This window comes from Paramacrobiotus metropolitanus, unplaced genomic scaffold (genome assembly GCF_019649055.1).
Source record: "Paramacrobiotus metropolitanus isolate TYO unplaced genomic scaffold, Prichtersi_v1.0 Parri_scaffold0000369, whole genome shotgun sequence".
In the NCBI taxonomy this organism is placed as follows: Eukaryota; Metazoa; Tardigrada; class Eutardigrada; order Parachela; family Macrobiotidae; genus Paramacrobiotus; species Paramacrobiotus metropolitanus.
Genome location: NW_026570589.1, coordinates 6,467 through 18,374, shown reverse-complemented (window position 1 = coordinate 18,374; position 11,908 = coordinate 6,467). Strand labels below are relative to the sequence as shown.

At 41.6% G+C, this 11,908-nt stretch overlaps 2 protein-coding genes across 2 annotated transcripts; one reads left to right on the top strand and one right to left on the bottom strand.

Moving 5' to 3' along the window:
* Positions 1–620: 620 nt before the first annotated feature.
* On the bottom strand, positions 621–1,472 carry LOC129602244 (uncharacterized). Its single transcript, XM_055501238.1, has 3 exons — positions 1,410–1,472; positions 1,070–1,351; positions 621–973 (listed from the first exon to the last, which is right to left on the bottom strand). Exons 2-3 carry the CDS (start codon positions 1,324–1,326, stop codon positions 847–849), a joined length of 384 nt encoding a protein of 127 aa, XP_055357213.1. The 5' UTR covers positions 1,327–1,351; positions 1,410–1,472; the 3' UTR covers positions 621–846.
* A 5,248-nt stretch (positions 1,473–6,720) lies between these two features.
* Positions 6,721–11,176, top strand: LOC129602241 (uncharacterized). Its single transcript, XM_055501237.1, has 6 exons — positions 6,721–6,756; positions 6,825–7,007; positions 8,594–8,727; positions 8,890–9,116; positions 9,246–10,003; positions 10,379–11,176. The coding sequence occupies exons 1-6, from the start codon at positions 6,721–6,723 to the stop codon at positions 11,174–11,176; spliced, it is 2,136 nt and encodes a 711-aa protein (XP_055357212.1).
* Positions 11,177–11,908: the final 732 nt, after the last annotated feature.

Here is an 11,908-nt window from a genome sequence, read left to right as displayed (position 1 = left end):
TCTCCGTTGTTTATAACGTAAGAGAAACGTTCATTTATCATAAGTATACTAAGGTTCCTATGGCGTATTCACCGCGAAAAAAGGAGGTTTACAGATCTAGTTAGCTTTTACTAAAAGTCTTTAAAAATACTCACTGTCTTAGCGACTGTCTTTTCTGGACTTTCGTTGTGGCCAACGATTCTGTGTCGTCAAACACAAAACAACGATGACAATACTCTCCGTGACCGGCAAAGGTGTCTTCCTGAAGTTTTTGCCGTGCACCCTTCTCCCACGCAACCGTTGCAGAAGCAACCCTTTGGCCAGAATAGTGACATGCGACACCAGTACGGGAGAACTGAGTTTCAGGTCAATCCGTGATATATGGAGCGCGTAGTAAGGCGCCTGTCTGTACGTATAGCGCGCACTTGGATATCAAATTTCGTTGTTTTATTAAACAGAGATATTGAGTCTTATATAATTCAGTCTTATATAAGTACGGATTGTGACAGTTATTGTGTCAGTGTAACTAACGTTTTCTATCCGACAAGTTGCACAACTTGTTCGGCGACATTTTTAGAGGTGCGACATGTTCTTATTACTGTATTACAAAAACAATTTATAATGCAGTAAGTCAACGCACAATAGTCTTTAATTATTATTAGTGCCAGTATACCAACAGTTTCATGAACATAACGGTTTGGCAGACAACATGGCCGTCTCGTGCAACCTTCGAAGGTGTTCAGCAAAGTTCAATGTCATTAGAGACATTTATTCAGATGCTAGGTAATTTGTTTTTGTAACGAGCATGCCGTCGAGCTTATCAAAAAAACAATCTAAATTACTGCAGTCGGTTTGCCAATTACACAATCATTTCTTGCAGTATGCAGTGTGCGCCTGCTTAAATGCGTCTTTAAGCGCTTGTTCAACATCCTGTCCGCATTTTGCAGCAACGTCGTGAGCACCGTCAAAATAACTCGCAGTCTTTTTCAGTTTGCTGAAAAACGATAGAACATGATTATTTTGATGGCAGAAAACATTCGCTTTAAGAATGGATTTAAGAACGGATTGAAATAAATAACTGGAAACCTACTTGCAGAATCTCTGGTGGGCAACGGATGCATTATCATTCTCTCCACTCCCGGCAGGCATATCGAGATGATTGCAGCAGCCGTCTAACGCATCCTCATCTTCTTCGTTACAGTGACTGAGAGCACGTAGATATTTCACCGGTCCCACCGTGGTACTGCACAGCGCACCAAGGAAAAGCCTAAATTCAGCATTATACCATCCACCCGTCGCTGCCGCATCGTCCTTGAGAGCGGGACACTGCGTGTATAAGGATTTCATGCAGTTTCCCACGTCGGTGCTCCACCTATAACGAAGGCACCTTTTCATCAGACAAAATGATTTCTAATTTTACTTTTACACACCCTGTCTTAACAAGTATAAACGGTGGGCAACTAAGCAGCCGGAAAATCCCTGTTTGTGCTGCCGCCCGGAGTACTTAATCACGACCCTTGGGCTATTAACATGGTATGGAAACTTAGCTGAATAAATTGGACGTTGAAAAAAAAGAGTCGAGATACATCATCAGTTATCACGAACTCGAGAAAGCCGTTTTATTTCCCCCGGAAATAACTGCTTACGGCGCTGGACTTCAGCACAATCTTGAATCGCCTTGTCATAGCGTAGATGGTAACGACAGCAAAACTACAGGGCTTATCTGGTTACGTTACTAATAGTACACTTTACAAAAGACGTTGAAAGTTTTAACCGTACAGTAGTTATAAGCAAGGGCATCCATCGTTCTTGCCATGATTATATAAGTTAGAGTTGCACTGGAATTCGATAAATCGCCTGCAGAGCTCTTGCTGGATCCACTTGTTCGACCCGTTTAAAATGCGCTTTCATTGCTAATTAAACGCCAGGAGGGACTGCAAGCCTTGCATGGTCACTTTACGATGCCTAAATGCCTACTGTTTATAAGTCGCTGTTAGATGATTAACGACTGTCAACCAACATTCTTGAAGGTACGGCATCTTTTCACAAAATTAATTGACTTTGACCATTCATTTGTACACTTAGTATTACAGCGACATATGTACCAAAAACTTCCTGGAAATCGCATATTATTAATTTACGATAACGTTTCGTAATAAATCTTGAAAAATGTCAGAATAAACTGCATGTACGTTTGCGCACGCAGACAGCTTCATCAAAATAGATAAAAGTGATGGACAGAAAGTAAAAGTAAACTACAAGCTGTTTGCTGCGTAATAGCCCAAGTGTTCGCGCGACTTTTGGGAGTCGAAATCTTATTAAGGGGTTTTTGGCAACGAGCAGTCAAACGATTATTTGCCACAAGAAATCGTCCTTAGACGAAATATCCGGCGGCGAACTGTCTCAAGACGATTGTCCCGCGACCAAATGTCCCGCGACGACCTGTCGGGCAGCCAGTTGCTACAATCAGCCGGTCCATGTTACTGCGAAGTATTTGCTGAATTGTGTCTAAGAATTCAGGGGTAAAATCAAATTTTTTGATGACATCTACGGGGGAAGTTTGGTGGTTAGACTAATTTTGCGTTTTTCATTCATACAGCTGTAAGAATTGAAACTGTACTAAAATTAATTTGATGAAACATATAGGGCGATTTAGTAGAGATTTAGCCTAGCTGTTGTAAAAGTAAATGCTGCTGCTGTTTTGGGCCCTTTGGGTATGCGTTCTAAAATGACTGACAGCGCTAACGATTTTGATTGTTTTTTCAATATTTAAATGTGAATCATTTTGCGTAGTATTCTGCGTATGCACTTTTCATTGTATTGATGGCTTTTGCCCGATAAAGATTTTTAGGAAGGTCATAACACAGTTGGAATGATGGTACTGAATGGCAGTTCTATACCAACTCGTTTAATTCAGACGTGCAGGTTAAATTTCTCAACTTACTCGTGCAGGTTAAATTTCTCAAAATTACTCACAGAAATTCTGACTGAACGGCGCATACCATTTTGCGTTAAAATGGACAGCACACATGTACAACACCGACTGTGACTGACACAGAGAAAGTAAACTCGGTAAATTTACTGTGCAGCCCAGCCGGTCCATGCATGCACTTTGAAGTAGTTATAGTCAACGCGCAAATGCGGCTTTTGTTCTTAGGACTGCTGGTCTGGTTGTTGTAAAGATTTAAAAAAGTTAATTTATCTCTTCTAGTTTATTTCACGATCTGTAGTTTAGTGAAACCGACTTGGGCTCCTACAACTGCTTATAATTAAAAAAAACAGTTGCAATTCCTCTCGGAATGCAATAACTAAAGCCCCTAAACTGTCATGTGCAGGTTTATCGGGATTCGTTAAAGGTGATTGTTAATCGTAGCAATTTAAGCCCGGCCTACGGCGTTTGCATTGCACGGAAATATTGCAAAATTCATAGATAATAATAGATAATAATAATGCATAGATAATTTGGTTTTTCTTCACTGGTTCTCCTGAAAACCGTCGAAGCGTTACCGCACATTAAGCTGATGACGAGGCGAGAAATCGAGATGAATGAAGTGGTCTAGGCGGAGCGTTTTTCGTGTTTTCGGAAAACACACTTCCAACTGACAGCAACCGGCCGTGGAAAAATGTTGACATCAGCTGACAAACCGAAATATCCATAAAGCACAACTTCGGGAAACGCATATAGTATTGCTTTTTTAAGTGGTTATCGCGAAAGCAAAACTGAAGGGGCGTTCAGAATTTTAAAGCGCAAGAATATGATTCAACATGTTTAAGATTACACCGGTTACTCGGAAACAAAGGAACGAATAGACTGCTCAGCAAATCGTCGGGTTCCTATGCAATGCAGCAATGAAACTCTTTGAAACGTATTTAAGCCGAGCGATACATTTGACTATCGTTGCTGTTATAAAACTGATGCAGTTACTTCGAAAGCAGCTATCTTTTTTCCATCTCGTCATAACTTTGCAAGCCATGATGATCCTTACCGTTTGTCTCCTAGTGCTCTCCTTGGTAAACAGTGCTAAGCACATTTCACACTTTTAGCGATATATGTTTTTTTTCTTTACGTATTCCATTCTAGTTAATGCCAGCTTACGCGTACGGTGGGACGCGGCCTTGCTGCACTGAAGCGACGGGGCGATATGGATGTTACGAAAATGGTATCCCATATGTCACCCATCCTGACGGAAAACTTATTGATCCTGTCGAATCCTCCTTCCTAAGTCGTCGCAATCTTAGCTTCAGCCGATTTCGGCGAGCTCATCCCTGCGCCAATAAGAATACCTGGTGAGAATGAGTGGCGCACAGCCCCGTCGCCATCATCGCCGTCTATGTGATAACCCTCATGATTGGCCATTCGCCATTGTGTTTTGCTGTTTCTGGGGATTTCCATCCCAGCATTTTTCATGGTCTGCAGCAGAGCTGTGCTGACTGCAGAATACAGTCTGGTGTTTGCTGCGCCACGGTGCACATGTCAGATTTCGGCATTAAAGCCTCAATCCGGGTTCGCCGCTGTTTCGCCGTCGAAGAAACGTGGGCGCCCATAAGGCCCCACGTTAGTTATACTTACTTCTTACAACGAAAGTGCTCTTGGGAATAGTAATTTGAAACCGCTGCCAGTCATAACAGAACTTATTAATAATTATTTTGTTGCCGGTATTTATAAAACAATTGACGGCAGGTATAATAAAAACCGAAAAAGTGCAACCAGGCCTCGTACAAGTTGAGCGTACATAATCAATTTTGCTACACATACAGTAATCCAATAAATAACGCCCCTTAACATCCAGTCAAAGAATATTGGAATTGATTTTGTGGGTAAAGTAAATGTGAGGAACAATAATAATTCCTGTATCTGTGCCTCTTTCAGTACATATCTGTGAGTATTTTACCGTACCCGCATTGATCTATGCTAATTAGTTGCTGCCGCATTGATCCTTAATCATCGTTATTACGAAAAATTAGATAAGCAACCGGCAAACTTATATACTGCAGCATGCTCGAAATCTGTTCCTTGGTTTTGGTACATAGTTCAAAGTGGTTTGTCCGATTAAGCTACGAGATAAATGATAAGAATTAGGTGAGCGCCGAAGAAGTGATTAAACCTGACAGCCGTGCCGAGAGGATGAAACGGAGCGTGCGTGGTGTGCGGGTGATGGGTGACCTTGGGAGATTGTGGAAGAGGGAATCCACGTCGATGGTGCCGTGGACAAGTTTACGGCCAGCAAAAAGAGCGGACATTGAGTTCCGACATTCCTGTTCCGATGGGGATGGGGAATGCAAGCCCGCGATCGAATGAGGCGGAAAGAAATCCCATGTCCGTGAGAATTAGACTTCGACAGGGCATTATTATCACGACGTGTTACCTCCGAAAGGAACGTGACCTCGATCGAAAAGGCTGTGCGTGGGTGTGCCAAAATGGATGAGTGTAGCAGCAAAGAGCGAATTTGTGGAATATGAATGCACTTCTGCCTATGTGGAATTTTGAATTATGTTATAATTCTTTTTGTGGTATTTCTGCTATGTTTTGGTTTTTGTTAGTGGGTTCCCCACTTGGGGTAGGTGTGGCGTAGCAACGCCAGTTGTACTATTACTTGCTCTGTGTTTTCATGTCAGTCAGTGAGTGTACGAGGTCGTGACAATTAACCTCGTGTAATGTGAATAATTGTCACTTTGCTGATTTTCTGGCTGAGTTTTTCCCGAACTACACGGTTTAGTTCACATCTTTTCTTGTTACAGCCGTTACTCGCAGTCGTTGCTAAAATCAGTGCACGAGCGCTGGCTCCGCTTTCATGGAAATCGATGCTTCGGATGAACCTTAATTCTGTACTGTGTATACTACACCTTGGTCACGCCAAGTTGGCGGCATGGCGTTTTATTTTCTGCCGAATTGCTTGTCGCAAGAATATCTGATATTTTGTAAGTTTCTCAATTTTTTCTTGCGCTTTTTCTGAGTATAAATTTACTCGACTTTCTGTTGCGATGCCGTGAAAAACCCCTTCCAAAGCGAAGGCATCGACTGAGCGAGTCATGGGAGTGTTTGAACCGAATTCAGTCCACCCAGATATTCAGGAACAACTTTAGGTAATTGCAGCAAGCAGTAGCACATAAGAAGACAGGACGAATTAGTGCTACGTTGTTGAGGATCCAACCATCCAGCCCATTTAATAACCATGTTCATTTGAGCGACAATACTATGGAAAGTGCGAAATTTTTCTTGCTCCGTTTTGTTTGTTGAATCGAAACTAACCAATGATGTAGTGATGTGGTATCAAACAGTGAGCTGATGAGTGGTGACATCACGAGAATTCAGAAAACTTGAGTGGGTTAGAGAAAAGCGTTCTTTGTACGGTATTTCGATGAACACACTTCAAAATCGGCAATGTTTAAAGGTAAAAAACACCGAGGTAAGCTGAAAACCCCAAAATTTCCATAAAGATAATATCAATTCCGAAAATGTATGCTCTATCCGAGTGGTTATCCTGAAAACGCTGTTCATGACTCCAGAGTTCAAGAATATGATTCAATGTGGCAAAACTCTCGCTGTGTAGAATGCAATGTGTCCTAGGAAACGATAGCACAAATTCGCTGATTATTAGCTAAATTGTTCGTGGACCTAAAACAACGGAAAACCCACTTTCTAAGCTTCCTGGATAGGTATATAAATTGGCCTTGTATTGTTGTTCAACACCTGGTGCAAATACTGTAACGCTAATAATTCAGAGTTTATCAAAAACTATGATGGTCCTGACCTTTGGTCTCTTGGTGGTGTGCATGGTAAGCTCAGACAGCTTTCTCAGTGTAATAGTAAAACGTTGTAACCGGTGGCTTTTCGGTACACTCAGGGACTGATGCCGACTCACGTGTACGGCGACGGTGACTGTGATGGAAACATTAAAAAGCCGGCTTGCTGTTGTGTGGGTTGGCCGCTGTACCGATGTGACAGCGATATCTGGCCCACTGTCAACATCTACGGGGCAGTGATCTACGGTCACGGCTATAAACATAATGCTAAAATCATGGAAACCGTAAAGCACCATCCATGCAGATTGGATGGCACCTGGAAGGATTGAATTGTATGATCTTCCGTACCGTCGTTCTCCTGTGCGTAATTTCGAGACAATGGCTCTTATGTTGGTAATATATTTAATCAGCGTTTGCGGCTTATTAAAAATTACTTCTTGCGTGCGCCGCCTGTGCTTAAAGCTACTGTGAGTGCCTTTCAGTTATAAACTATAAAGTAGTCCTGCATATTTTGCATTAATGATATTCAAACAACCAGGATTATCCAATACAGTGACAGCAAAGCTCACAGCAAATTTAACAACCACGGTCACTGTGAAAAATATTATGAAATCTGCCTACTTAATATTTCGCCATAAGACACTCCCCTAAGACCAGTGTAGTGGTGCCACGCAAGTAAGCTGATGACACCGCAGGAACTCAGGTAACTGAAGTGGGCTAAATGGAGCGGTTCTTAGAATTTTGGTAAGACGATGTAAGCTATATACAGCCAAAAATTTTCATAACGATGCATCGTTTCCGTGAACGCAAAATTGTTGTTCGAGTAGTTATCCCGAAAATTGAATTAAATTCGACATTTATGGCTGCAAGAATTTGATTCAGCATGCTTGAAAACCCGCACTGCATACTCGAAAGCCGTGGCATGTACAAACTACTCGTACTTATGAGACAAATTATTAGTGTTGTGCTACTAAATAAAATTAAATAACGGCCATTTACTTAGTAAAAGTCGGCCTAATATTAAAAGTGTAGTAAATAGTAAGTTTGGAGAGCCAAAGTAAGTAAAAGTAAGTATATTTCAGGCTGCAAGTGGTAATAGTAAGTAAATAGTAAGCTTTTGCTCGTGATAAATAATTTCTGTTTAATAATTCATTTACTAATTCATTTTTGAATTAATTTATCGCAAGTCGTCAACAAATTATTGTGATTTAAGTCATCTCTTCAAGTAAGCACCGTCGCAGACCGGCCGAACTGACAAGTGCTTCAGAAATAGGCAACAACCATTAGTGGCGGTTACGTAAGCCTTCGTTTCGCACTTAGATGCAGACCAGTGGTGCAAGCATGAATAATATAATTAGTATTACGAGTATTACTGTTCTGAGAATAGTATTCTCTCAAAAGTGGTGTGTTTTTTATAAAAACTGCTGATGTAAGATATGTGAGTTTATTCCTGTGGGATACTCTTATTCGTTCTGTGCCACCTTGGGTCATGCTTCGCTTGAAAGAGGTCGAAGTTAAACGAAAGATTTCAAAGACAGTTAAGACACCTGATAAAAATGTCAGGGCAGGGCAGGCGCCAAGAACCTCTGTGGAGTTATCGGATACCGACGACGTCAGCATTGTGTCACCAGTTTCTCCGATGCCTCCACCTTCCCCTTCATCAGTCTCTTCAACGCCTCCTCCATCACCTTCGTCATCACTCCACCCTAACTTAAAGAGCGGCGATTATGGGCGACCAGTCGTGTCAGCTGTGTGGAAATACTTCGAGTATTCAGCGCCTGCTAACTCGACCAAGTGCCTGATTAATGATTGCGGTCATGTTCTTTCTGGAAAAAACACCGGTAATCTTGTGGCACATCTTCGCGCAAAGCATGTTGAAGAATTCAAGGATTACACGAAACAAGAGGAACAAAGAAAGCGGGTGAAAGAGAAGACGGGCAGCATACAGACAACGCTAACTGCATTCCCGAAGAGCGGAGATTCATATCGCCCCGGCGAACCACGGTAACTGTTAAATTAATTGGACAAATCGTTTTCCATTTATTTTACCAAAGATTGTTATAAAAGCACGCGATAAATTTTAAAATTATTACTGTTATATTTTCAACTCGTGTTTGTATTTTGTTGCATTTAACAAACCGTATATCACCTGAAATTATTATTTAGGTATAACTTGATTCTGCGCGAGACTGCCCTGTTGATTGCGGAAACGACGGCGCCCTTCAGTTATGTTGAGCAGAAGCGGTTTCGAAAATACTCCAAAACCCTGGATCCTCGCTGCCCGAACATCGGGCGTAAACGGTTGATGACGGAGATGAATGGGGTCTGGAGTGACATCAGAGCAAAGATGCAGTCTGAGCTGGACGGTGCAGGTCTTATCGCGTTAAGCACGGGTAATTAAAATAATAAATTTTGTGACACTACTAAGCCATTTATCAATACCACTTTACTATTTTTTACTATTCACCGACAGTCCGACACTACTATTTCCCTTAATTGCACCAAATATTTCAGTTTTTCAGATATTTGGACAAAAAAAGGAATGACGGAGTCATTTTTGGGGTTAAATGCTCACTATGTCGATGCGGCTACTAGAGAGACGCGGAGTTGTACACTCGCCTGTCGAAGTTTCCCTTCCCCGCACACCGCAGAGAAGGTTTATGTCCTTGTGAAGGAGATATTGGATGAGTGGAAGATATCGCCAGACCGCATTATTGCTATTTTAACTGACAACGGCTCCAATATGGTATGCGCGTTCAAGAATTTTATCAGTGCGAAACTAACCATTCGTGATGAGGAAGAATTCCCCAGTGAAGAAACAGACGAAATGTATATGTTAAGCACAAGCGATCCCTTACTTGACGATGCAGCCGTGGACAACGACAGCCAGCAGTTTCTGGATTTCGAGGACAACGAGGACAGATTGTACACGGATTACAATCGCCACCCGTGTTTCATCCATACGCTGCAGCTTGTTGTGCGGATTTTTGAGAAAGCAGTAGAAGTAAAGCCCCTGATGAAAAAAGTTCGCTTCCTTGTCTCCGCTTTTAATAAGTCGGCCAATGCTACTACTGCACTGATTCGCACTGGAAAGCGTAAACTGATATGTGACGTGTCTACACGCTGGAATTCGACTTTGTTGATGGTTCGACGCCTACTTGAGCTGAAAGATTGCGTGCGAAAAGTTATTGTTGATGCGAACCTTAAAGTATCCGACCTGTCTCCACTGGAATGGAAAATTTTAGAAGGAGTCGATCTTCTACTTGGAAAGTTTGACACTGTAAGTACTATGTAGTAATAATTATTAATTAGGCTGTGAAATCTTTTTATCGTAGATATGTTTGCTTACAGCTTACACCTTTTTGTTCATGATTTGCATGTACCTTCGATCGTCGTTAGTCTGTAAATATTAAAGAAATACAAGCAAAGTGCAATATTTGTATCCAGTGCAAATGATATATACATGTATACTCTAGCAATTATGGTGTACTGTACTCAGTGTGTAATAATAGGCCTTTTAATGCTTAATGTTTTCCATCGAGTAAATATAGTTATTCGCAGCTAACTCAACTTTATCGTTTGTTCGTAAATATGTGAACAAATATTTATGTAGACTGTAAAGTTGCGTACTTTTTCTTACTGTTACGTCTTTTAGATTACTGATAAAATGAGTTCCGAAAAGTCTGCGACAATCCACATGATTCTGCCGTACGTGAAGGAGATTAACTACCATTTGGAGAATCAGTCGGCTCTTGACGTGTATCTGGATCTTAATTCGTACGGTGCGGAATTAGTTTTCGCGGAAGTGGTTGCAAAAATGAAGGAGCAAATGGCTGCGCGATTCGCTTATGTTGTGGATGCAGCTGACTCTAAATACAAAGCCATCTACCTCGCAGCAAACTTTTTACATGTATGGTTTAAAGACTATTTGACTGTCCAAGAGATTAAAGCGGCGCGGGACGAACTTACAAGATTATTCCTGGTGCGACAAAAGGCTTGCCCAAATACAGCCGAGGAAAGTTTAGCTGTTACAACGTCTGCCGAAACGGAAATTAGCTCTGCGCCACTGAAGAAAACGAAGATCTGCGAACTGTCTTACCTGACCGGAATTACGCCGCGGTGTGCACCTAATGTAGCGGAAAGTCTAAGTGGTACCGCGTTATTGTCGAAAGAACTGGATACGTACTGTAGTGTTTCGGCTTCTTCGGACATTAACCATGAGTACGACCCAAGAATGTACTGGATGCAAAACGGAGCACTGTTTCCGCTGCTGAGTTTATTGGCGCTGGATATTCTCGCTATAGGAAGCAGCACAGCAGATGTAGAGCGGCTATTTTCCGCTGCGGGTCACACGAGCAGTGGCCGAAGAAACCGCGTTAGTGGATCACGATTGGAAATGCAAGTTTTTGTGAAAAAAAATATGCGTTATATTGAGTCTTTGTCAGATGAATGATAATTATAGAGAATAGTGCTGCAATCGTAATGCTTTATGTATGTGGATAGTGGATACTTTTCACCGTTTCTACAGTATTGGAAGCAAAAAATTGTGTCTGAACTCTGAAACTACGAATGTACTGTAGCTGCGTGGAATGCAAAAGCAATTAAATTTCGTTTTCGCACATTTATTTAGTAAATTTACTTTTATTTAGTAAGTAAATGTGTTTGACGCAATAATAATATTAAATTTAAGTAAGTAAAAGTCAATGGAAACTGCCGGTAGTTAGTAAAAATAAGTAAACTTTTCTGAAGGTATAGTAAAAATAAATAAAACTGCAGACACTTTTACTACCCAACACTACAAATTATACGTGGTCCTATGCAGACAGGCAACCCATTCCAACTGTTTGACTGCCTTGAAAGGCATATAAGCAAGATAAAAACCATTCGGGTTCATAGTTTCGTTCAAAAACTAGTGCCAGTACAGTAACGTTAACTATTTCAAGTTTGTGCAATAACGTGCGGATTATGTCATCCAAAACTATGATGATCCTGACCGTTGGTCTCCTGGTGGTCTGCATGGTAAGCTGAATCAGCTCGCCTATGCAATAGTATAATGATGTAACCAGTTATTTTTCGGCGCATTCAGTGGTTGATGCCAGCTCACGTGTACGCTGGCGGCGACTGCAATGGAAAGCCGGCTTGCTGTTGTGTACCATCGCCCCGGGAGGATATAACATACGGATGT

Bases quoted from the DNA above. Each gene is read 5' to 3' on its own strand.
- LOC129602241 (XM_055501237.1), top strand. From the start codon at position 6,721: ATGGTCCTGACCTTTGGTCTCTTGGTGGTGTGCATG. The intron at 6,757-6,824 runs GTAAGCTCAGAC...CGGTACACTCAG, and splicing joins GTCTCTTGGTGGTGTGCATG to GGACTGATGCCGACTCACGT. The intron at 7,008-8,593 runs GTAAAGCACCAT...CTTCGCGCAAAG, and splicing joins ATGCTAAAATCATGGAAACC to CATGTTGAAGAATTCAAGGA.
- LOC129602244 (XM_055501238.1), bottom strand. From the start codon at position 1,326: ATGAAATCCTTATACACGCAGTGTCCCGCTCTCAAGGACGATGCGGCA. The intron at 974-1,069 runs GTAGGTTTCCAG...ATCGTTTTTCAG, and splicing joins GCCCACCAGAGATTCTGCAA to CAAACTGAAAAAGACTGCGA.